The sequence below is a fragment of the Cetorhinus maximus genome, chromosome 1, assembly GCF_964194155.1.
Source record: "Cetorhinus maximus chromosome 1, sCetMax3.hap1.1, whole genome shotgun sequence".
NCBI classification, from domain to species: domain Eukaryota; kingdom Metazoa; phylum Chordata; class Chondrichthyes; order Lamniformes; family Cetorhinidae; genus Cetorhinus; species Cetorhinus maximus.
Window position 1 is genome coordinate 100,295,829 of NC_135879.1, and position 25,648 is coordinate 100,321,476.

The 25,648-nt window shown below is 43.1% G+C and overlaps 1 protein-coding gene across 1 annotated transcript in view; it reads right to left on the reverse strand.

Annotated features, from left to right (window-relative positions):
- col25a1 (collagen type XXV alpha 1 chain) overlaps positions 1–25,648 on the reverse strand; it is a 227,159-nt gene that overhangs the window by 55,786 nt on the left and 145,725 nt on the right. The window contains exons 27-29 of the mRNA XM_078544797.1: positions 22,820–22,900; positions 2,796–2,831; positions 1,711–1,764 (exon numbers count right to left, since the gene is read on the reverse strand). Coding sequence (XP_078400923.1) covers positions 1,711–1,764; positions 2,796–2,831; positions 22,820–22,900 — 171 coding nt within the window. The remainder of the gene's footprint in view (positions 1–1,710; positions 1,765–2,795; positions 2,832–22,819; positions 22,901–25,648) is intronic.

The window sequence follows — 25,648 nt, forward strand, 5'->3', positions numbered from 1 at the left end:
GTCCCGGAGGGAACGATCCCTACGGAATGCCGTCAGGGGGGGTGAAGGGAAGATGTGTTTGGTGGTGGCATCATGCTGGAGTTGGCGGAAATGGCGGAGGATGATCCTTTGAATGCGGAGGCTGGTGGGGTGATAAGTGAGGACAAGGGGGACCCTATCATGTTTCTGGGAAGGAGGAGAAGGCGTGAGGGAGGATGCGCGGGATATGGGCCGGACACGGTTGAAGGCCCTGTCAACGACCGTGGATGGAAAACCTCGGTTAAGGAAGAAGGAGGACATGTCAGAGGAGCTGTTTATGTTGATTGTGCCCATTTGTGGCCGTCTGGGAAGGGTCTTCAAAATTAGCTTGCTTTTCTTTTTTAAAGTCATTTTGAGTGACTTAAAAGTAATTCACTCACAGATGGGAGGTTGCATGCTCTTATTAAAAATGCATATTCTTTGCGATTAACCCATTTTCAGCTATGGCACCAAGTTACCACTCTTTAAAAAAACGGAATATTTTTTAATGCAAAGAAGAAAACCCAAAAAAATGACATTCCTTTATGCTGCCCAGTTGCACCGGTTTATGGAAGATTTAATGTTTGTGATTATGCAAATAGATTTGGGCAGAAACTTGAATGATAAATGCACTTTGGAGAAAGAGTGAAATTTGGGCTCATTTTGCCAATTACACCCAAAGTGGAAATGCTACCGCTTGATTACTGATGAATAATATTGTCTGGAGTCACAGAAAGTCTCCTCTATCTGTTGGCTGTAACGGTCCTATGTACAATGAGTTTAGGCAAATCTTAATTGCAGTTTCTGGTAAACATGGAGTTACAGCACAAAAACTGCCTCTAATTTTTTTCTGCTTAAAAGTTTACCTTTTGAGAAAATGATTTACGAATAGGAAAATACATCTCAGCACTCCTTAACAATCTGGGCAAACTTTCAGTTTTCAACGCCAAAATGTCAGAGTACTTTCCGAACAGCTTCTGGCAGAGTTGCGATATTATAGAATCAGAACAGAGTACCTCTTTAAACAATGCCATATTTAGAGAGCAGATATCACCAGGACTAAAGACAGGGCAGACTGAAGTCTCCTAAATTGGATACTTTGAGCACACTTGGGAATGTTTGAGCTTAAAACTCAATGCTGAAAGACACTGTAAAGGGATGTTGTCACATATTATTTGAGACACATGACAGAGGCGCTACCATGTAGCAAGAGGCTGTAGCTCAAGTTACTAAATCAACGCAACCTGAAATGAGTAGCTTCTGGTCTGGGTGGGTTGTTACAGAACACAGAGCAGTGACAAGATGCAGGACTAAAAGGGAGAAAGAAGCTCTGCTCACTTCACCTAATTGGGCAGCTCTTGAGTAAATTGAGTAGATCTTTCAGGGGCTATTCTACTCATTCAATCAAGGATCTCTCCTGGGTCCAAATATGAGGTTGGAGGTAAGGTGAGAGGAAGGGAATTATGAATAGAAAAGGGAAAAATGTTATCAAAGTAAATGATATACAAGATCAGAGTAGAGCAACAGTTATAGACACAGCATTACGGCCAGCCACGTGGTTATTTTTGGTTATTTTTCATCAATGATTCATCAAAGTAAAGTGTAACATATTTCTGTTTATCTCACGCACTGTATTTATCGATGTACATTATACACTACTCCTTCTCAATTCATACAAGGCATTGTAAAACATTCCTAAAATTCAGTACTTACTCTATCTCCCTTTGGGCCTGCTGGACCTGCGGGACCCATTGGACCATCGGTACCCTTTGAACACAAAGAAAACAATTAACTGTGGTGAACATTCCCTCAAAATACTGATAAACGAAAAGACTTGTCTCGTCTAGGAGATAGAGATAAAAAAAACTCACATTCATGAGAATTGCCCCAGAGCTTTGTCCTATTTAATGCTATTAAAACATTTCTAAAAAGGCAGAGGCAGTGTAGTGCAGAAGATCGTCTTTTTTATTCCAATTCCACAATTTTCTTTTTTACTTCCTCAACTTGTGACTGCCTAACACAAGTCCAACATAATGACAAATGACCAGGAAATTGTCTTGGTCTGCTGTACTACCCATTAACATGATTAAAATTACCATTAGAAATCATGTTGACCTTGTGACTGCACCATCTGAGATTGGTTCCAAGTTGATCCGTTATAGAAGAGAATCTGTGAACTCAGGCTGTAAATCTTGTCTTTTTTTTGTTGGTTCTTTTGATAACAATGTAGTGTAATAGCAGACAGGAACATTGTTTGCCAGGTTGTGGCCCCCATATAAAGATTCTGTTTTGAGACCCCCACATTTTACAAGACAATTATATTAATTAATCCTTATTTAATCTAGTATGAAATCCATACATGTATGATTGTGAAAAGGCACACTTGCCATCAGTAATGTAAAAATAATTGACCAAACCATTGCCTAGGTTTTCTTTCACTGGATCCATCCCTGACTGGCTCAGGGCCCTATATAATTGCAAAGGTTGTATAGTTCTAATGCTGTCCTTAACAGTGGGCAATATTTAAAGCTAAATCCCAAGACACTGACACTCTCTCCCTGTCTCAGTTTTCCCTGGAGCAACATTGTCCTGAATGGATAGTGAAAAAAGGTAAATTAGTCAACAGGACTTGCCAGTGCCTCACACTGAACTGTGAGCTTTCCATGCACAGAGAGTGGAGTGAGTACGAAGGAAGGGATCATGAGCACAGCATTTACTGACTCCAGTGGACTGCCAGCACCAAGCAGAAAGGAGATAGTCAAAAGGAAGGACAAAGAGTACAAATGTGACTCACTCACCCGCAGTCCTGGCTGTCCATCTAAGCCAGATGCACCCTGCATAGTTTGTGTCATTAGAGGGATGGGTAAGAGGAACATGTTTTTAGTGTACGATGGTTAATGATCATAAACAACATTACACAATGAAATTAAGGTGGGAATTCCTGATTCAACTGTGTATTAAATATGAATCACAGACATAAAAGGACTAAAAAAAGACAAAGGGAATATATAAATGATAACTGGGAACAGATGCTATGGAGTTATGCAACACTACAGTTGATTCATCTGAAACAGTTATAGGTGAGAAATGCACAAGAGACTGGTTTAAAACCAGTCTTACTGTGCTCAAGGGATATCTTAACTACCACAGCTGGTTCTGTGGAATAAGCACTGGAGAAGATTTTCTCTGTAAAGCAGATGTAGCCAAATTATAAATTTGATAAAGAACAGGTTTACAATTTGATTCCATCTGGAGCACGTAGGAAATCTTCTCTTGACATTCTCACCATTGACTCTCATCAGTTGCTGGAATGCTGAAATCTTCTCAAACATGTGTGTGTTCTTGGTAGTGAACAGTGGCCGCGTCAATAAGTGGTTCAATAAAATAAAAATATGATGCACCTGCCTAATGATTAATTGATAAAAAAACTAAGAATTCAAAAACACACTCCACAAACACACTCCAGACTTTCACTGTAATACAGACATGCTTCAACCTTCAGCCTCAACATAATGTAGTTCTCGGAAGCAAATCATTTCTAGTTTATTATAATGAGATGCACAGTATAGTGAACATCTCATAGTGTAAGCAAATTAGTGTGTGAATCTAGCAAAAGCGATTCAGCAAATTAATAGAAATTTTAAAAATATTGGAAATCTGTTGGAAATACACAGCAAGTCCATAAGCATCTGAAAGATGATTTAACATTATCCTTCATAGCATTAGAAACTGTAAGATAAACCTCTTTTGTAAAACTGAACATAAAAAATATAGTGAAAAGGTATAATTGGAAGCCCAGAGTGCATTATGCTAACCACAATAACAAGGGAGTAGTGATGCGTTTAATAACATGTGAATTTATAAGAAATGGAAAGCAGGGATAAGTGCTGAAAAATATATAAAGAACATCTTTATCAAGCAGTGAAAATGTATTGGATAAGGAAAATGGGAATTCTTCCTTGATCAATGACTCAGACCACTCCCCTTTTGTGGCTGAACCTGTCTGGGAATTAATAACCTCTTTTAAATCTACTTCCTTTTTTCCACATTAAAGATAATGCTACTTCCATATTAAGAAACTGGAATACACATGGTTCTCAGCTACATCTGTCCTTTTTGCAGGTTGCTGTCCATTCCGATCCTACTCATCCTATCCCTGACCTCCTCCTCTGATACATTATGTAGTGTTGCTTCCTGTTCTCACCCTAATCTGAGGCATCTTGTTTATGCTTCCTATTCCCACCCATTCCTTCATTATATGCTCTATTTCTGAACTTTTGCTCCCTCTCCTGGCCTTCTTTCTAACTATTAATGGGTTTTCCACAGACATCTTTTATAAGTCTTTGTATTATATTTCTTTCCACTTCACTTCCTGCAAGGGCTCATCCAGTTTCCCCATCTGTATCATATTTGCTTTAATGACTCCAGTATGTACATCAGAGCTTATGAAAATTTTCTTTCCTTTTGCTCCGCTGAGACTTTCACTCTTGTGGTCGCAGGTTCTTTAATCACCTGTCTCATTTCTCGAAGATCATCTCTTTCCCTTAATACAGATCAAGATTCCTCTTGCCTCTACGTTTCATCTCACTAACCTCTGAAATTGCTGGGCCATCTTTCACCATTTAGTTCATCAATAACACGACCCTACTGAAAAACACACCTGCTAACACGCCTACTTACAAGAGAGATCAACCTTTCCCAATTCATGCTTTCAACCCCATTTTCCTGCACTTGCCCCATTCACCTTCCACTTCATTCTCTTCCCATTTTGAAGCCATTTTCACTCCCTTTTGCTTTCTAATGAACTTTCATTGATGACTGTGATGGTCTTTGTATAATAAATCAGCATTTTGTTTTACCTTTTTCCAACAAACAAAAATATTCTTAGGTTATGATCGGCGCAGGCTTGGAGGGCCGAAGGGCCTGTTCCTGTGCTGTACTTTTCTTTGTTATTAACTCCATTAGCTACTCCTCTGTACTTGTAATTCCAGCACTCAACTGCTTTCTAATTTGTTCCTTACCTTTGAGCTTAATCCTTAATAAATCCAGTTACTAATTCTGATAAAGGGTCAAAGCAGAAATCTTTTTTCCTTTCAAACACAAACTGACCTGTTGCATATATTTTGTTGTTTATTTTTATTCTTTCATGGGATGTGAGCATCGCTGTCTAAGCCAGCAATTTTATTGCCCATCCTTAATTGCCTTGAGAAGGTGGCAGTGAGCTGCCTTCTTGAACCGCTGCAGTCCATGCGGTGTAGGTACACCCACAGTGCTGTTAGGAAGGGAGTTCCAGGATTTTGACCCAGCGACAGTGAAGGAACAGCGATATATTTCCAAGTCAGGATGGTGAGTGACTTGGAGGGGAACTTGCAGGTGGTGTTCCCATGCATTTGCTGCCCTTGTCCTTCTAGGTGGTTGAGGTCGCGGGTTTGGAGGGTGCTGTTGAAGGGGCCTTGGTGAGTTGTTGCATTGCATCTTGTAGATGGGACACACTGCTGCCACTGTGTGTTGGTGGTGGAGGGAATGGATGTTGGAGGTGGTGGATGGCGTGCCAATCAAGCAGGCACTTTGTTCTGGATGGTGTTGAGTTTCTTGAGTATTGTTAGAGCTGCACTCATCCAGGCAAGTGGGGAGTATTCCATCACACTCCTGACTTGTGCCTTGTAGATGGTGGATAGGCTTTGGGAGGGGGGTCAAGAGGTGAGTTACTCTCCACAGAATTCCCAGCCTCTGATCTGCTTTTGTAGCCACGGTATTTAGACGGTTAGTCCAGTTCAGTTTCTGGTCAATGGGTCAGGATGTTGATAGTGGGGGGATTCAGTGATGGTAATGCCATTGAACATCAAGGGGCAATAGTTGGATTCTCTCTTGTTGGAGTTGGTCATTACCTGGCACTTGTTACTTGCGAATGTTACTCGTCACTCACCTATCAGCCCAAGCCTGAAGGTTGTCCAGATCTTGCTGCATTTGGGCATGAACTGCTTCAGTATCTGAGGAGTCGCAAATAATGCTGAACATTGTGCAAATCATTCGCGAACATTCCCACTTCTGACTTTATGATGGAAGGAAGGTCATTGATTAAGCAGCTGAAGATGGTTGGGCTGAGAATACTACCCTGAGGAGCTCCTGGAGTGATGTCCTGGAGCTGAGATGACTGACCTCCAATGACCACAACCACTCTCACCTCACCTCTGGAATTCAGCTCTTTTGTCCATGTTTGAACCAAGGCTGTAATGATGTCAGGTGCTGTGTAGTCGTGGTTGAAGCCAAACTGACTATCAGTGAACAGGTTGCTTCTGAATAAGTGCAGCTTTTTAGTACTGTTGACGACCCCTTCCATCAATTTGCTGATAATCAAGAGTAGACTGATGGGCTGGTAATTGGCAAGGTTGGACTTGTCCTACTTTTTGTGGACAGGACATACCTGGGCAATTTTCCACATTACCGGGTAGATGCCAATGTTGTAGTTGGTACTGAAACAGCTTGGCTAAGAGTGCAGCTAGTTCTGCAGCACGTCTTCAGTACTATCGCTGGAATGTTGTCAGGCCCCATAGTTTTTGCAGCATCCAGTGCCTTCAGTTTCTTGATATCATGTGAAGTGAATTGAATTGGCTGAAGACTGGCATCTGTGATGCTGGGGACCTCCGGAGGAGGCAGGGATGGATCATCCACTCGGCACTTCTGGCTGAAGATTGTTGCAAATGCTTCAACCTTGTCTTTTGCACTGATGTGCTGGGATCCTCCATCATTGAGGATGGGGATATTTGTGGAACCTCCTCCTCCTCCTCCTGTTAGTTGTTTAATTGTCCACCACCATTCATGACTGGATGTGGCAGGACTGCAGAACTTAGATTGATCCGTTGGTTGCGGGGTTGCTTCACTTTGTCTATCATATGCTGTTTTCGCTGTTTGGCACGCCAAGTAGTCCTGTGTTATAGCTTCACGAGGTTGGCAGCTCATTTTTAGATATGCCTGGTGCTGCTCCTGACATGCCCTCCTGCACTCTTCACCGAACCAGGGCAGGGTTGATCCCTTGGTTTGATGGTAATGGTAGAGAGGGGGATAAGCCAGGCCATGAGGTTACAGATTGTGGTTGAGTACAATTCTGCTGCTGCTGATGGCCCACAGCACTACGTGGATGCCCAGTCTCGAGTTGCTAGATCTGTTTGAAATCTATATCTCATTTAACATAGTGGTAGTACCACACAACACGGTGGAGGGTATCCTCAATGTGAAGACAGGACTTCGTCTCCACAAGCACTATGCAGTGGTCACTCCTACCAATACTGTCATGGACAGATGCAATTGTGAGAGATAGATGGGTGAATATGAGGTCAAGTAGTTTTTTCCCTCTTGTTGGTTCTCTTACCACCTGCTGTAGAGTCAGTACAGCAGCTATGTCCTTTGGACTCAGCCAGCTCGGTGTGTAACAGTGGTGCTACTGAGCCACTCCTGATGATGGACATTAAAGTCCCCTACCCTGAGTACGTTCTGTGCCCTTGCCACCCTCAGTGCTTCCTCCAAGTGGTGTTCAACATGGAGAAGCACTGATTCATCAGCAGAAGAGGGATGGTAGGTGGTAATCAGCAGGATGTTTCTGTGCCATGTCTGACTTGATGCCTTTGACTTCATGGGGTCCAGTCAGTTTTTATAGTCAGTTTCTGATTTTTAACAGAATGCCAACTCTAACAGGAACAATGCACTTTGCCCCCTCTCCCCTCCAGCCCCCCAATACAGATTTTTCATATATTCATGAAAACGGATACTAAGGGGTCGAACTCCAGGCCTGAGTTAGGTAGCACACTCAGCGTGCATGCCTCAGCTGGGAGAACTGAGACTGAAATTGGGCCTGAAGAGCTTCATTAGCATTATTTGGGTGAGCTGCCAGTACCTGCCACGTCCTCACAGGCAGCTAGCTTGTTTTATAAGGATGAATGCTGAGCGGCATGCCTTGTCGACAGTGGCTTGAAGATAAATTCCCAGATTAGGGGTGCAATCATTGAGTGACCATGACGCTCAGGAATGCTGCAGCTGGGAGGCACAGGAGTGCATCTTCCTGCTCCAAGTCAAACTTAAAAAAAAAAACCTTTTGATAGTGACTGTATCCATGACTGTAACATTTGCTTATCAGGCATGGCATCTGCTCTGCTCAAGGGGGCTCAGGTTTCCTGCAGTGCCCTAAACAGGCATTAAGTCCTTCATTAGCACATGTAAAGGGACTAACATAAGTTGTCCCGGATGCCTGAAAAATGGCCCAACTCAATAATGGGGTCGAGCTTCTTTCAGGTTATTGGGCTGCTGATCATTGGTCTCTGAAACTGACTCTCATCAAGCCTGGTTTATCTCTATTTATGTTTTGAAATGCAATCATTACTCAGTGTACAACCTCGCCTGTTATAGTTATGTGATGTCTGCCATGAGAGAATGACTCGGGGCAGCCATGATACATCAAGTATCAAGTTCAATAAAACCTCTCACTGATGAAGTACTGCTGTCCTTAAACTTAAAATGTAGTATCGAGAAGTGGAGATAAAAACAGATTTTTGAATCTTGCAAATGCTGCAGAGAAGACAGAGAACCCAGGCACACAAACATGTTCAAATCCACTAAAAACTGCTGAAAAAAGAATAGGGAAAAGCAAACAAATCGAAGGCTGCAAGTAAGATACTGAGTGAGTGAATATGGCTGCTGTAAACTTCTCCTTCCCGACACCAGTAGAAATAAATGGAGATACGTGGCAGAACTGGCATTTTTTCCATTTGCAATGGCAAAAATATGCAATTGCAACAGACTTAATTAACGAGCCGGAACAGATAAGAGTAGCCACACTCCTAACACTGCTGGGGAGGGACTGCTACAAAGTGTGTATCACCCTAAATCTAACGGATGAATAGAGAAAAAAAGACAACAGAGATTTTGAAAGCCTTGAACGAACGCTTTGAACCCCGAGTGAACGTGAATGCTATGTATTCAACACTAGACCTTAGGGTGCAAAGGATAGCATTGAACAGTATGTGACTGCAGCAATACAGCTTGCAGAATCAATTCAGGCGGTTAAAAGATGATCTGATTAAAGGTAGATTAGTCTTAGGTATGCGGTTAGAGTCAGTCTACTGAAAGACAGGAAACTTACGTTAAAGAAAGTGATAGACATGTGTCAAAATGCGGAAGTTGTGAAACATCAGCTAGAGCACATGTATGGCAGTACAGACCGGGAGATGCATTACGCTGAGAGACATTCCAGGCTAAAAGAGCAGAACAATTGCAGGCAAAAGGCAGGATGCAAATACTGTGGACAACATGATACAAAGGAAAAGAAGGATTGCCCAGCATGGGGAAAGCAGTGTTTAACTGCAAGACACAGAATAATTTTGCACACAAGTGTTTGGTTAAGAAGAAGCAACATAAGCCTACACAGATGGCCACTGGAGAGATATCAGCAGAAGAGTCTGACGAAGAACTATGTACCATACAACAAGTTGGTTCAGTCAAGTCTATAGGAGATAAATGGTTTGTGACTGTTACAATGATGACCCCAGAAACAGAGTATCAAGCGACCAAGAAGTGTCAGATAGACACTGGTGCACCGTGCAACATAATGACCTCACAGACCTGTTCAAAGTAGCTCAACATGGCAGTCTGAAAATGAAACCCTCGAAAGTTAAGTTGAGGCTATACGATGGTGCGATACTCATAACCAAGAGGACAAATCAGTCTGAGAGTCCAATGCAATGGCAAGAAGGAAGATCTAGAGTTCTAGATCAAAGATGGCACACAACGCCCACTCAGTTCAGCTGAAGCAAGTCTAAAGCTTGGACTGGTAACCCTGAATGTGCCAACAGAGATTCACAACATGTCACAGCACACGAAACCATTGACGGCAGAACAGATCTTAGAGGAATACAAAGATGTGTTTATAGGGTTGGGATGTCTACCTGGAGAAGACCATCTAGAAATAGATGAGAGTGTAAGACCAATTCTGCATCTGCCGGGAAGAGTTCCAGCTGCCCTCAAGTCAAGCCTAAAAGATAAGTTTGAAGAACTGGGAAAGGAGGGAGTAATCAAAAAAGTGACAACTCGTATAGACTGGATTAGCAGCATGGTAGCAGTGAAACAACCTGGAAAGTTGAGAGTATGCTTAGACCCAAAGGATCTAAATAAAACATGAAGGAGATCTCTTTACCCATGCCAACCATGGAAGGAATTTGCCACAACTTGCCACGGCAAAGGTATTCACTACCCTTTTTTGTGAAGGATGGTTACTGGCAAGTGAAGCTGGATGAGAGCAGCAGCTTAATAATGACATTCTGGATACCGTTCGGGAGATACAGATGGTTGCGCATGCCGTGTGACATTTCCATGGCTCCAGAAGAGTATCAATGTAGACAGCATGAGGTAGTCAGTGATCTTCCCGGAGTGGAAGTCATAGTGATCTACCAGTCTATGGATGTGGAGACAGAATGGAAGAACCCATAGCGGACCATGATCAGAATTTAATATGACAGCTGGAGGGAGCTCACCAGATAAACCTGAAGCTGAACAGAACAAATTGCAACTGAAAATGCCTGAAGTAAAGTACATAGGTCGTGTATTGACAACAAAAGATCTTCGCCCAGATCCTGACAAGGTCAGAGCTGTAGCACTGATGCAGCAACAAACAGACGTGAAAACAGTGCAATAATTTGTTGGATTTGTGAACTATTTAGACTTTGAATCTGACAATCTCACCCACTCTAACCTGTCTCTCTCTGAACATGCTGCACTCCGTTCTCTCAGGTCCAACCCTGACATTGTCATCAAACCCGCTGACAAGGGTGGTGCTGTTGTTGCCTGGCGCACTGACCTCTACCTCATAGAGGCTGAGCGTCAACTCGCAGACACTTCCTCCTACCTCCCCCTGGACCATGACCCCACCACTGAACATCAAGCCATTGTTTCCAGGACTGTTACTGACCTCATCTCCTCTGGAGATCTTCCTTCCACAGCTTCCAACCTGATAGTCTCCCAACCTTGGACGGCCCACTTCTACCACCTTCCCAAAATCCACAAACAGGACTGTCCCGGCAGACCCATCCTGTCAGCCTGTTCCTGCCCCACGGAGCTCATTTCTTGCTATCTTGACTCCATTCTCTCTCCCCTTGTCCAGTCCGTTCCCACCTACATCCGTGATTCCTCTGACACCCTACATCATATCAACAATTTCCAGTTCCCTGGCCCCAACCGCCTCCTCTTCACTATGGACGTCCAATCCCTCTACACCTCCATCCTCAATCGGGATGGTCTGATGGCTCTCCGCTTCTTCCTCGAACAGAGGCCAGAACAATCCCCATCCACCACCACTCTCCTCCGTCTGGCTGAACTTGTACTCACACTGAACAATTTCTCCTTAAACTCCTCTCACTTCCTCCAAATAAAAGGTGTGGCTATGGGTACCCGCATGGGCCCCAGCTATGCCTGTCTCTTTATGGGGTATGTGGAACATTCCTTGTTCCAGTCCTACTCTGGCCCCCTCCCACAACTCTTTCTCCGGTACATCGATGATTACTTCGGTGCTGCTTCATGCTCTCATCTGGACCTGGAAAAATTTATTAATTTTGCTTCTAATTTCCACCCCTCCACCATTTTCACATGGTCCATCTCTGACACCTCCCTTCCCTTCCTTGACCTCTCTGTCTCAATTTCTGGTGATAGGCTGTCCACCAATATCCATTACAAGCCTACCGACTCCCACAGCTACCTCGACTACAGCTCCTCACACCCCGCTTCCTGTAAGGACTCCATCCCATTCTCTCAGTTCATTCGCCTCCATCGCATCTGTTCTGATGATGCAATTTTCAAAAACAGTTCCTCTGACATGTCTTCCTTCTTCCTTAACCGAGGTTTTCCACCCACGGTGGTTGAAAGGGCCCTCAACCGTGTCCGGCCCATCTCCCGCGCATCCGCCCTCACACCTCCTTCTCCCTCCCAGAAACATGATAGGGTCCCCCTTGTCCTCACTTATCACCCCACCAGCCTCCGCATTCAAAGGATCATCCTCCGCCATTTCCGCCAACTCCAGCATGATGCTACCACCAAACACATCTTCCCTTCACCCCCCCCGGCGGCATTCCACAGGGATCGTTCCCTCCTCTACTCCTCCATCACCCCCTACACCTCAACCCCCTCCCACGGCACCTTCCCATGCAACCGCAGAAGGTGCAACACCTGCCCCTTCACTTTCCCTCTCCTCACCGTCCAAGGGCCCAAACACTCCTGTCAAGTGAAGCAGCATTTCACTTGCACTTCCCTCAATTTAGTCTACTGCTTTCATTGCTCCCAATGCGGTTTCCTCTACATTGGAGAGACCAAACGCAGACTGGGTGACCGCTTTGCGGAACACCTTCGGTCTGTCCGCAAGCATGACCCAGACCTCCCTGTCACTTGCCATTTCAACACACCACCCTGCTCTCATGCCCATATGTCCGTCCTTGGCCTGCTGCATTGTTCCAGTGAAGCTCAACGCAAACTGGAGGAACAGCACCTCATCTTCCGATTAGGCACTTTACAGCCTTCCAGACTGAATATTGAGTTCAACAATTTTAGATCATGAACTCTCTCCTTCATCCCCACCCACTTTCTGATCCCCCCCTTTTTTCCCCAATAATTTATATAGATTTTTCTTTTCCCACCCATTTCCATTATTTTTAAATGTATTTCCATCCATTGTTTTATCTCTACCTTTTAGCCTTTTTCGATTCCTTCACCCCACCCCCACTAGGGCTATCTGTACCTTGCTTGTCCTGCTTTCTACCCTTAATTAGCACATTCCTTAGATAATATCACCACCTTCAACACCTCTTTGTCCTTTTGTCTATGACATCTTTTGGTTATCTCCACCTATCACTGGCCCTCTATCCAGCTCTACTTGTCCCACCCACCCTTAAACCAGCTTATATTTCACCTCTCTTCTATATTTACTTAGTTCTGTTGAAGGGTTATTCGGAATTGAAACGTTAACTGTGTTCCTCTCCGCAGATGTTGCCAGACCTGCTGAGTTTTTCCAGGTATTTTTGTTTTTGTTTTGAATCTGACAGACAAGCGTCTTGCTCAAATCGAGCAAACTACCCAACAAGATGCAACTCTACAAGTAGTAGTGACAAAAGGATGGCCTGAGAGTATCAAGGATAAACCTGTGGTCACAAGAGCCGATTGGGTATACCGATATTAATTGACAGCCCAAGATGGTATATTGTACAAAGGAAATAGAGTCATCATCCCTAAGGAGATGAGAGATGATGAAGTGTATCCATGCAAACCATCAAGGAATTGAATTAACTCTGAGAAAGGGGGCAGCCATGATACATCAAGTTCAATAAAGCCTCTCACTGAGGAGACACTGATAAAGCACTGCTGTCCTTAAACTTGAACCATTCTCCAAAACTGGTGCAATGAGGACCTGTTTTGTACTCCTAAAACTTGAATGAGTTCTAAGAAGGATAATATGTATGCAAGGATCGAAGGCTTGAGATGACTGCCATCTGCTGGTGTCTCTTTTGCAATGCATCAGGATTGTGACACTGGGTAATGCTTTTTTATTGGCAGCCAGCTTTTTCAAATGTTCGGATTTAATTGGAATATTCTAATTCAGCAATGCTCTGCTATATTTACTATGGAGCAGCATTCTTAAAATTTTTAAATATCCTTCAAGCGTAAGACTGAAAGTTCCAAGATCTCAATTTGGAGTAAAAGAATTGAAGGAGTGAAGCAAGTCTAGCATGTACTTAATTGTTTTTCACAATTATGTCACTTAATAGCATCTCTTGTATTTTGGCGCTACATATTTAGAGTGATCCTTTTTCACAGGAATTTTGGTCAAGTTCTGTCTCTATTTTTTACAGTAGAATTTTCATGAAAGAACAGTGGAAACTTTAGGAAAATGCAACACTGTTTATGGTGCACTCTATTACACAGTTATTTGTTCATGGGGAAACAAAGGCCCTTAAACTCCTGAAATGAAAAGCAGAAAATGCTGGGAATGATCAGCAGCTGTCGCAGCACCTGTGGAGAGAAAAACATAACCGTTTCCCTTTTCACAGATGCTGCCAGACCCATTGATTTCTTCCAGCATTTTTTTGTTTTTGTTTCAGATTTTCAGCATCCTCAGTGTTTTGTTGACATCCCAAAATCCCTGTCCCATTAATGTTCGGAAATTCTGATAGGAGGGGGGAGGCTGCATCTCATCCCTGCCCTGAGGTCATACACGAGGCGAGACAGCTGAAGATTCTCATTGTCAGAAATCTTGCCAGCCAGAAAAAGGAATGGTTGCACAAGGCAGCTGTACTTTGAAAAGATTTGGTGAAATAGGCCACATCAAATTGCTTTCCTAATAGCGATTGATCCCAAGTGATCAACTTCCACAAGGAACATGTTTAAATCAACAACAGTGACCCTCAACCCCAGTAGCTCCTCCCTTCTCACAGAAGAACAACGCTGTGTCTGTGATGCTGCTGGTCGTCTGCAGAGAGGACACCCAGAGAACGACTTGATAGGCACAGACCCTGTCTCTTTATGCTGATGACCCTATTTAATGGGTTTCGGATCCAGTGAATGCTGGTCATATTGGCTGCCAGAATCCCCAGGCTGCGACACTTCTAGCAGCAGGCTGTGGCCGAAGGAATTTCAGCCCAAGGTTGCTCGCTGCTGTTGGTGTAGTGTTACAGTTCACTTAAGGAGTCCGAGTTGTTGTGGTAACATGCACTTTTACATGTATTTTGTATGCAGCTATGGATAGTGATGGTAGAGGCTCCAATGTTCTTTCAATCACATGACTGACCAGGAATCACTCCTACTCTTACCACCTGCCATTGGTGTGTGTTGGAAGGATTTTCAGGTTGATACCTGAAATTGTTGATACATTAGCCTGTTTGGCTGCGTTATGGATATACATTCCTAGGCCATCAAGTCCTGGGGTGAGACTTGAACCCACAGCTTCGGGCAGGAACGCTACCCACTGTGCCACAAGACCTCCATGAATGTTAAATGCGGAATCATGGTTTATTACATACAATATCCTCAATAGTTAATATGTGTCTTCCTCTCCTCCTTTAACAGAGTTTCGTTGTATCTCAAGCCAACATTCTAACAGTGTGCCTTTCACTCAGTTCCACCCTGCCTAACCTCCTTAACTCAGTTCTCAAAAGGGTCTCTCTCTTTCCCTCCCCCAACAGGGCTTTCCCACATTTCCTTAAGAAGATCTCTCTCTTTTGCTTTTTCAGCTTCCCTCAACATAGGGCAGGATTTTACGCGTCAGCGAGCGGGGTGGGGCCCGCTTGCCGACGCGTAAAATGACACGCGGTGCAGTCAGGGGGAACTCCCGACGTCACCCCGCCCCATTTAAATTTTCAGGAAGGCGGGAGCTCAGTGAAATCAGCTGCACACCCGCCGACCTGTCAATGGCCAATTGAGGCCATTGACAGGGTCAATTATGTAATTAAAGGACCTGCCCGTCCAACCTTAAGGTTGGCGGACAGGCCAGGAGCCCCAGCAGGAATTAGAAAAAGCATGAAACCTCATCCACGGGTGTGATGAGGTTTCATGTACGCTTTAAAAAATTTTAATAAAGATTTCGTGACAATTATAGACATGTCCCAACTCATGTGACATTGTTGCATGACGGGACATGTTAGGGAAATTTTACTTTTCTATTTTTAGGTTTTGTACATTCTGAGCCGATCTCCCTGAGGCAGCATTTAGCCTCAGGGAGATGACTGCGCTCTTTTGTGCGTGTGCGCGAAAAGAGCACACTCTCGATTTTGGGATCCCCCCCCCCCCCGCCCGCACAGGGAGCGCATAGCGCTCCATGTGGATGTCACACTGGGTGGGCCTTAATTGGCCCACCCATGTAAAATGGTGCCACACCCACGATTGGGGGCGCCAATCAGAAGCGCGCCTGTGCGCCCGCCATTCAGCTTCCCCCCGACAGGGGGAAAATTCAGCCCATAGTTACTCTGCCTCCAAATTATCACAATCTCTCTTCAACATGGTCATGAGTTGTTGAAACAAATAAAGTCAGGAGCTATTTCATTGGAAACTAATTCCCATACTGGGACCATCACTGGCCAGAAGAATGGTTTTTAAATCTTTATAGGTTGGGCTCCACTGTTTAAAATCTAGGCTCCACCAAAAAACAATGTTAGCCTCTTGTAACCTATAATTATGGATACTGGCACTGTCGATCCTGAAAAAAAAAGTCTTCTCTCTCATCCTCCACTTTGTTTTGCTCTCTCTTTTCCTTCAGTTCTGTTCATCACCCATTTCCTTCATTTCTCTTTCTCCCTTCACCACGTTTTTGTCCTTCTCATTCACATGTTTTTCTCCAGTTCTTCCTTCAATATCATTTTCCACTGCTTTACTTTTGTTTCTCTTTCAGCCGTCACTTCCGCTTCCTATTTACTTTCAAATCTCTCTCCTTCATTTGTTCCTCTTTCTTACTTTAGTTCTCCTCCATTTCCATCTGTCTCTCCTCCTTCACTTCCCTCTCTCTCTCAACATATTCATTTCTTTCTTTCTCTTCAGTATCTCTTTCTATTCCTGTTCCTTCTGTCATTCCTGTCTCTGCTCTTTCACTTGTCCTCTTTCTATCCTGTCTCTCTTTTGTTTCTGTTTTGCTCTTTCTATTCTCTTTCACTTTCATTCCTTTTTTCACTTGCACTTCAGTTTTTTGCTCTTCTTCAGAAAGGGGGAAGGCATGGGGTAAAATTCAACTTCAGCTGCAGTGAAGACTGTATAATGGGCAACTGATTCACTGTCATCACCCTTCCCTTTCACTGACTTGATTGTGTATATCAGGAATCCAATGCATTACCAGCCAGTGTGAAACTCCTGCACTCCCCTCCCCCCCCCCACTATCTACCCCCTACTTCCCAAAACTGAACTGCTTTCCAAGAGGCTTAATTAATGATAAAAGAAGCAATGATGCTTAATCACTGAGGACATGAAAACTTACAAACACATTTAATAATCATGATGTAGACAACAGACCTGATACACAGAAGAGACAGGAGAAATATTCACACAAAGATGCAGAACAACACAAGTGGGAGTCATCCTATATGTAATTTGTAATATGTAAAATGAAGAAAGGTGTACATCTAATGAACAAATAACTAAACAAAGTACTTGAACAATATTAGTAGAATGACTGCAAAATTAGTAAAGAAAGCTTTAAATATTAAAATATACTGGTTTTCGGCACTGGAATGAATCAACAGAATTAATGCAAATTGAGTCAGTGATAATATGCAGGCTGCAGTACAGACCAGACTAGGCAACTTTGCATTAGATTTCATTTAGTTAACTTCAAGTACCTGGCATGGTTCATCAGGTTATAAATTTTACAGAAAAATACCAAGATTAGGTGGGATAATGAATGAATGGATGGAATTCAATGACACAAGGGCTCCTTTTTTTTAGTTCATTTATGGGATGTGGGCTTCACTGGCTGGGCCAGTATTCATTGCCCATCCCTAGTTGCGCTCGAGGTAGTGGTGGTGAGCTGCCGTCTTGAATTGCTGAAGTCCATGTGGTGTAGGTACACCCACAGTGCTGTTAGGGAGGGAATTCTAGGGTTTTGATCCATCGACAGTGAAGGAACGATGATATATTTCCAAGTCAGGATGGTGTGTGACTTGGAGGGGAACTTCCAGGTGGTGGTGTTCCCATGCATCTGCTGCCCTTGTCCTTCTAGGTGGTAGTGGTCATGGGTTTGGAAGGTGCTGTCTAAGGAGCCTTGGTGAATTCCTGCAGTGCATCTTGTCGGTGATACACACTGCTGCTACTGTGCATCAGTGGTGGAGTTGTGTATGGAAACTTATTGCAGACGTGTAAAGACAAAGTATTTAACTGCTCTCCCCCCAAAAATTCCACCATTTGTGGCAACATTGTAGCAAGGAGACAGATTCCTCACAGATCTATATCATCTTTGCAAAGAGAAGATGAAGATGTAAAAGTGTAAAATTGAATAAATGGTAATGTATATTTTACAGTATTGTAAGTGTAGCCTAGTAAAATAAAATAATTTCTAATTTTTAAGCACTAATCTTTATGTTTCAGTTTAGACATCTGCTGAGATTAACAGTTCTGAGGTCAAGTTGTTTATTCGGGGGATTTATGGGCTCTTGGATGCAATCCATCTTTTTAATGGGCTGTATCTTCCGGTCGGCTAGCCGGGGCGGGGGCACTCACCGCTGCATAAAATGACACGGGGTGACATCAGGCGTGCATCCCGACGTCACCCCGTGTCATTTAGATTTTTAATTTGGTGGCCCACTGAACTATAAAAGGCCTATTAATGCCATTAAAAAAGTAATTAAAGTGATTAATGGACCTGCCCTTCCAACCTTAGGGTTGGTGGGCAGGCCGGGAGCCCAGGCGAGCTCCTGAAGAAACATGAAACCTCATCCACGGGCGGGATGAGGTTTCATGAGGTTATTAAAATTTGTATGAAATCTCTAAACAGAAGAAATTGACATGTCCCACATCACGTGACAGTGGTACATGAGGGGACATGTCTGTAATTATTTTTCTCATCTTTATTTAATGTTTCAAATCTGAGCCAATCTCCCTGAGGCAGCACTTAGCCTCAGAGAGATCTGTGTACTGTTTCGCGCGCATGCACGAAAGATTGCACTCCCAGCCAAGGGAATCCCCCACCGCCCGCAGCGATCCCTGGTGGACGTCACGCTGGGGGGGCCTTAATTGGTCTGCCCACGTAAAATGGTGGTGCGCCCCCAATCGGAGGCGCCGATCGCGAACCCGCTTATCCACGCCCGCTCCCGCACATCCCCCCCCCCAATGGGGGGAAAATGTTGCCCAATGTATTTATAAATACTTGACTATGTAGATGAGGGGGTTGGTGGGGGGGATTTATTTAAATTTTAAATTACTTTTGAAATACTTTTAAAATAGTTCTAAATACATTTTGAGGCCTTTCCAATACAGCTTAATGCTTGCTACTAATTCCATCACAAGATCCAGGTTGACGTATTTGGGAACAGCTGGGAACAGAGGCCAGTCTTTTACCCTGCCCACCCCAGAACCCGTCTCCACTTGCCACTCAGGTCTGCTTAATTGGGCAGCAGACTTGTCTCCAAGCCAATTAAGGCCTCGCCCTCCCGAAAAAAATCCCACTTCCCAGGAGGCTGGTTTCCAATGCTTAACTGAACTGGCAGCCTAGTTCCCACCTCCGAGGGAAAATCCGGGCACAAGTTTCCAGGCAGATCACAGTTTACAAGTGTCTGCCATTGCTGCTTTGAACGAAGTCCTTGGAGGCATGCAGAAATGCTGTGAGATCAACGTGCTGCCTGTTTTTCTTTCTCCAATCTGTTGACCAATGGATCAAGACCAGAAAATCTTGCTTTTGAGTCCTAGCAGAGTTCACTCAGCTTTTCATCATTCTCAGGGACATAAAATGAATGCCATACCTGAAGATGTGGGGATGAAACAGGGGTTGAGCAAGGTTTTCCAAGCCTTTGCAGCTTCTGCTGGCTGTTCAAAAATGGGAAACGGGGATGAGCAGCACAGTCAATAAGTACTTCATGCCTAATGGAGAAGGAGCTGGGTCGCCTCTTTTTAAATAGGCATTCTCAGGTCCACAACTCATTGTGAAGTTTAATTTCCTCCAAGTGCTAACTTTGGCACGGACAAGAGTTTGGACTAGGATATCCCCTGCTCTGTCTGCACAAGTACCAACTGACTTTGTAATTTTAAATTTTTTTAAAAAGCGACTTTTGGGATCATGTAATAACTATTCTTCATAAGGTAGACATCACAATGGCTGCCAGTTTTACTCCCCACTGGATATTCACTACTATTGGAGCCAACTGAATTGAACATTGCAGTGAATAATGGACAGGTGCTGAGATACTGCCTGTTTAGTACCACTTTCTGAAGAGGAATTTGTATCTTTTTAGTCCAGACCTAAACAAGCTTATCTTGTGGCAGTAAGTTTGGACAACATTTACCAGTTGTTAATTAAGCTATACTGCATTAATCTTGATAAGCTGTGCGATACAGCAGAATACAAAAAGTTGCGAAACTTCTACTTATAATTTTAATTTTAATTTTTGTGCGCTAGGCAGATTCAGTGGTGTGCTTTTCGCATTGCCATCATCCAGTTATGATTAAACACAGTGTTGTTTTGGGAGCAAAACACAGAATTATAAGCTTATGGCTGAGCCATTGTCCATCCATTATGGCAGCTAGATCTCTCTTTGGACACAGATGACAGGCTTGTAAATATATGCAAATTGGGATCAAATATAAGATTCCCATTTTCCTTTGCCCGCTTGACTATCACCAGTTCCTACTCCCATGCCCCAGCTGTGGACAGTGCAGGTTAGAAGGCGGCCATTTCCAGTGTACATTAAAGGGATCTTCGGCTGCAGTCAGAGAAAGCTGGATGGAGATCAGAAGCCATTTATGTGGCAGTGGCTTGTGGGTTTTGCAAGTTAAAGTAATTTAAATTTAATGCTGCTGCTGCTGTAGTTTCTGCAAAGATGTTGCCACTGTTCCAACTTCCTACTTCTTTTCATTCTTGATACTTCTACTCCTTCCCATTAAGATGCCGTTGGAGGGCCCTATTCAGCCAAATGAGTCCATTCCCCAGTCTCATGGGTTTCGTGTTTCACACTAACAGCTTCCAAGCACATTATAATGAGGATCCAGGACCAAAATCTGATGTTGATAACTCCAGTTTGGCATCGTAGGATTATAGGAATATAGGAACAGGATTAGGCCATGAAGCTTTGCGAGCCCGTTCCACCATTCAATGCAATCATGGCTGATCTGTGATCTAACTCCATGTATCACATCCTTTAGTACCTTTGTTTAATAAAAGTGTATCAAGCTCAGGTTTAAATTTGACAATTGATCTAACATCACTTGTCGCTTGTGGAAGAGAGTTCCAAACTTCTACCACCTTTTGCATACAGAAATATTTCCTAATTTCACTTCTCAATGGTCTGACCCTAAATTTTAGTCTATGGTCCCTAGTCCTGGACTCCCCAACTAAATAGAAATAGATTCCCTCTGTCTGCCCTCTCTGCCCCGCCATAATAGCTTGAAAGCTTTGATCAAATCACCCCATAACCTTTGAAATACAACCCTGACTATCTCTCCTCATAACTTAACCATCAGAGTCCAGGTATTATTCTGGTATATCTGCATTGTGCTACCTCAAGGTCAATATATTCTTCCTAAGGTGTGCTGCCCAGAACCGTTCACAGTATTCCAGGGTTTTGTACTCCTGAAGAATAACTTCAACCCCCCTCCCCCTTGTATTCTAGTCCTTCAGATATAAAGGTCAGAATTTCAAGAGTCTTTATGATTATTTTCTGGATCTGTTCTTGACATATTAATGATATATGCCCCTGGATCCCCAAGTCTCTTTGAACCTATACTGCTTCTAGCTTTTCATCTTTATCCTTCTCAGGTCCAACTTGGATGACCTCACATTGAATACGTTCCACCCACCTGATTAACATGCAACACCAAATCATACCCCTTTAATAAAAACAGAGCAAATGCTGAACTGAAGGCTCCAGACCACCCATCTCACTGACTGCAAGTGGTCTTTACAGGTCAGTGAGATATAATTTCATTGCAGCCATTTATGATCTACCTTCAGCCAAGCTAAAATCTCTGGCAGCTAGAGAATACAATCTCAAATCAGAGGGTTTCAATCGCCTGCAATCGTTAGTCTTTTGCTTGAACGCTGTTGAGTCCATCCTGCCAGGAAATGAAGTGGATTCCATGTCCTAGCAGCCTCCAGGCTATATTCCAGAAAAGTTTCTTGCAGCAGTTCTGTTAAACAAAACTGCTTTAACTCTAATGGGGGTAATTTCCACTTCTAGTAGGTCAGAAGACTTGGGGTAGCAGATCAGCTGTCAATTACCCACCTCATCTGATTTTCTATAATCATTGTGGAAAGGGATATCGAGTGGGTGTGTAATGAGTGGCTGACTCATTACTGCACATTTTCCACCCCCATCAAAAGCAGAAATGTCCCCCCATTTAGTCCACAGAAGCATAGGAAATGCGGTTCTCACAAAGTAAAACCTATATTACTTGTACTGCAGGCAGAATCACACTGTGGCTGTAGCAACGCTTCATTTATAAGCACATTGGGTGTAAGTGAGAATGATTACATCTACAAAAACAGTTTACATTTTACCATCTGCTTTTACATTTGGCACCAACTGTGGAGAATACCATATACTGAATCTCACCTGTCACTTACTACAAAACAGCCATTAATATTTTCCTCCATTCACTAGTGGTTGTGAATATATTTACTGAAACTGTAAAAAGTAAACTGATGTACAGTTACATTGACCTTTTCACTAACATTGCCAAATGGAGGAAACATGTACCCCTAAATACTCTTACAATAAGTTAAATTAAATGCATTTGTACAACTTGTGAGATGTCCACACCATTCTTCGAACAATTTAAGAAAAATGAACAATATATATTAAAAAATATAAACCTAAGTGAGACATCACAAGACGGGACATAATGTACATACAATGACAATGATGGTTGTTAATTCTTTTGGAATTATCATCTGCATTCTGCAGAGGTGAATTTAAAAAAGACATATTTGCGAATAAAAACAGTTATTAAAGGAATCTAATAAGACAGCATACAATGTAACTGGGTGGTACTGACAGTTAGTGGTTTGTTTCTGCTCCAGCACTGTGCATTTGTTCTCCAGTATTACTCAGAGTAAACCAGAGATTTGGCACTCTTACGATGTAAGCTGTATTAAATGTTATCTACTTACTGGGAGACCAAGGGGTCCTCTGTCACCTTTTTGACCTGGTTCACCCTTCCCTCCTTTAACACCATTCAACCCCGGTTCACCCTAAATGTAAAAGTAAAGTCCACCTTTTTTTTGCTACTTTGAAGCTGGGACAGAAATGCATTTAAATTAATCACAAAAAGCTACTGCAAATACCTGTGCATCCATCAACGCATTATTTTCCCCCCAGTGATCAGTGCTCTTTCCAATCTTTCTATAGTACATTAGAATTCCTGATATTTATTCCATATTGGATGCAGAAGATACTTTCTCCTTCCTTGATTAAATTATACATGTAAGGAAGGGACCTGCTTCAAGATCGTACCATGTATCTTTGCAGACATTTTTAATATCACAGTGGTCATATCTGAGTTTGTGTAGTATTTCATCTGACCAAAGTTGTCATTATGTACTTTACTGATGGAATAATCTGAGACACCCATATGTATGGTTTTGTCAGTGATTTTTTTTTGTTGGCTCCCTGATGGTGGGCTGCCATTTTTCCCTAGGTTTCACAGCCTGGGTGCCGGAATACGAGCCCAGAACATATTGTTGGCAATATTAGGAAATTAAAACTTAATGTGTTCATAAGGGATTTCTCAATTTGAAATTTCATCAGAGTCATTAACCAAGTTAAAAGAAATAGGTGATATCGGTGTTAAAATAGCAGATAGATGACCACCATATGAAGATATTAAAGTCTTTGTTTATTATTAAGAATAGGGAGTGTGCAAAAGAAAAGCTTAGTTTCACTTAATATTACAGGAACATAGGACTTAGAAGCAGGAGTAGGCCATTCAGCCCCTCGAGCCTGCTCTGCCATTCAATAAGATCACGGCAGCTCTGGTTGTGGTCTTAACTCCACTTTGCCATCTGCCCCTAATAATCCTTGACTCCCTTGTCTATCAAAAGTCTGTCTAACTCTGTCTCAAATAAATTCAATGACCCAGCCTCCACTGCTTTCTGGTGAACAGAATTCCACAGACTAACAACCCTTTGACAGAATTTTCTTTTTCCTTGTCTCCCTCTTAAACGGTAGATCCCTTATTCTTAAATTATGTCCCCTGGTTCTAGTCTCTCCCACAAGTGGAAACATCCTCCTGTCAAATCCCCTCAGGATCTTATGTGTTTCAATAAGGTCACCCCTCATTCTTCTAAACTCCAATGGATACAGGCCCAACCTGTACAACCTTTCTTCATAGGATATGTCCCTTATCCCAGGAACGAGTCAAGTGAACCTTCTCTGAACTGCTTCTAATGCAATGATATGTTTTTTCAAATAAGGGCACCAAAACTGTACACAATACTCCAGATGTGGTCTCACCAAGGCCCTGTACAGATGCAGGAAAACTTCCCTACTTTTCTATTCCATTCCCCTTGCAATAAGTGGCAACATTCCGTTTGCCTTCCTAAACATTTGCTGTATCTGCATATTAATTTTATGTGGTACATGTACCAGGGCATCCAGATCCCTCTGCATTTGGATTTGTGTAGTCAGCATAGGATAGAAACTGTGAAGGCACCTCTGGCCTAGGTTGATGTGAATTTCTTTCTTGGGAAGGTTTGCTTCCTTGCAGTTTTGTTTGGGGGTTGGGGGCAAGGCTGTTAAGCACCAATCAGTAGAGACTCTGAGGAAACTGGCAGATTCCTACTCAAACCCCCTGTTGCCTCCTGAGTTGGAATCCACAGAAAGGCAATCTGTGATACCCCAGAGACTTCTTCAGATATTGATGGTTGTGGCAGGCCTTCGTCTCTGCCGTTGCTCTCAGCTCCTTGATAATATCCTCCTTCAAGACCAAAATAGCTGAGCAGTATATTGTGTTAATGGCAACACTTATCTTCCAATTTTTGATTGAGGAGCCACTCAGTTGGTTTTTCCATATTCACATATGTACACTGAACTGCAATTTATCTTTTTTATTATTTTGTTTTTGGGATGTGTGTGAATCACAAGTGAACAGCCTCACCTCCTGATTTTACAATAGAAGGGATGTCAATGATCAATTTGCTACTGAGTCTACAATGTTTCCCTGAGAAACTCTGGCAGTGATGTACTGGGGCTGCAATCATTAACACCTAACAACTATAACCGTCTTCCTGTGTGATGACTGGCTGCAGCCATGGAAGGGTTTTCCCATTAACCCCAGTCGAGATGCCATTCTCAGTCAAAAGCTGTATTAATGTGGCCACTCCCATCTTTCCTCTTGCATTTAGCTCTTGCATGAATGAATGAAGGCTGAGATGAGATCTGCAGCTGAGCGGTGCTGACCGTGCCTGAACTGGGGATGACTGTTTTTCGGTAAGTATGTACCACTTGATGACACTATTGTGGACTTCTTCCATCACTCTGCTGGTGATTGGGAGGATGCTTACCAGGTGGTAATGGGCTGTGTTAGATTTGCCCATTTTGGGGTAGAACATACCCAGGCAAATGTTCACATTGCCAGTTAGATGATGGCACATTAGCCAGACCAGAAGAATTTGACTGGGGAGGTGGTCACTTCTGATGTTCAGGTTTTCTGTGCTTCAGCTGGGATGTGTCAGGGCCTATAGCCATTGCAGTATCCAGTGTAATCAGATACTTATTGTCTTTTGAAGTGAACTAAATTGACTGCATGCTGCATTTATGAGTGAGATCATTCACTTTGCACTTCTGGCTAATCAGCTTTTATCTTTTGGAATCACATACTGGGTTTCAACATAATAGAAAATGATACTGTTCATGAAGCTTCCTTCTTCCCCCTTTTAGTTACTAACCACCATTCTCAACTCAATATGGGAGGGTGAGAGTACTTTCCTTTGTTCTGATAG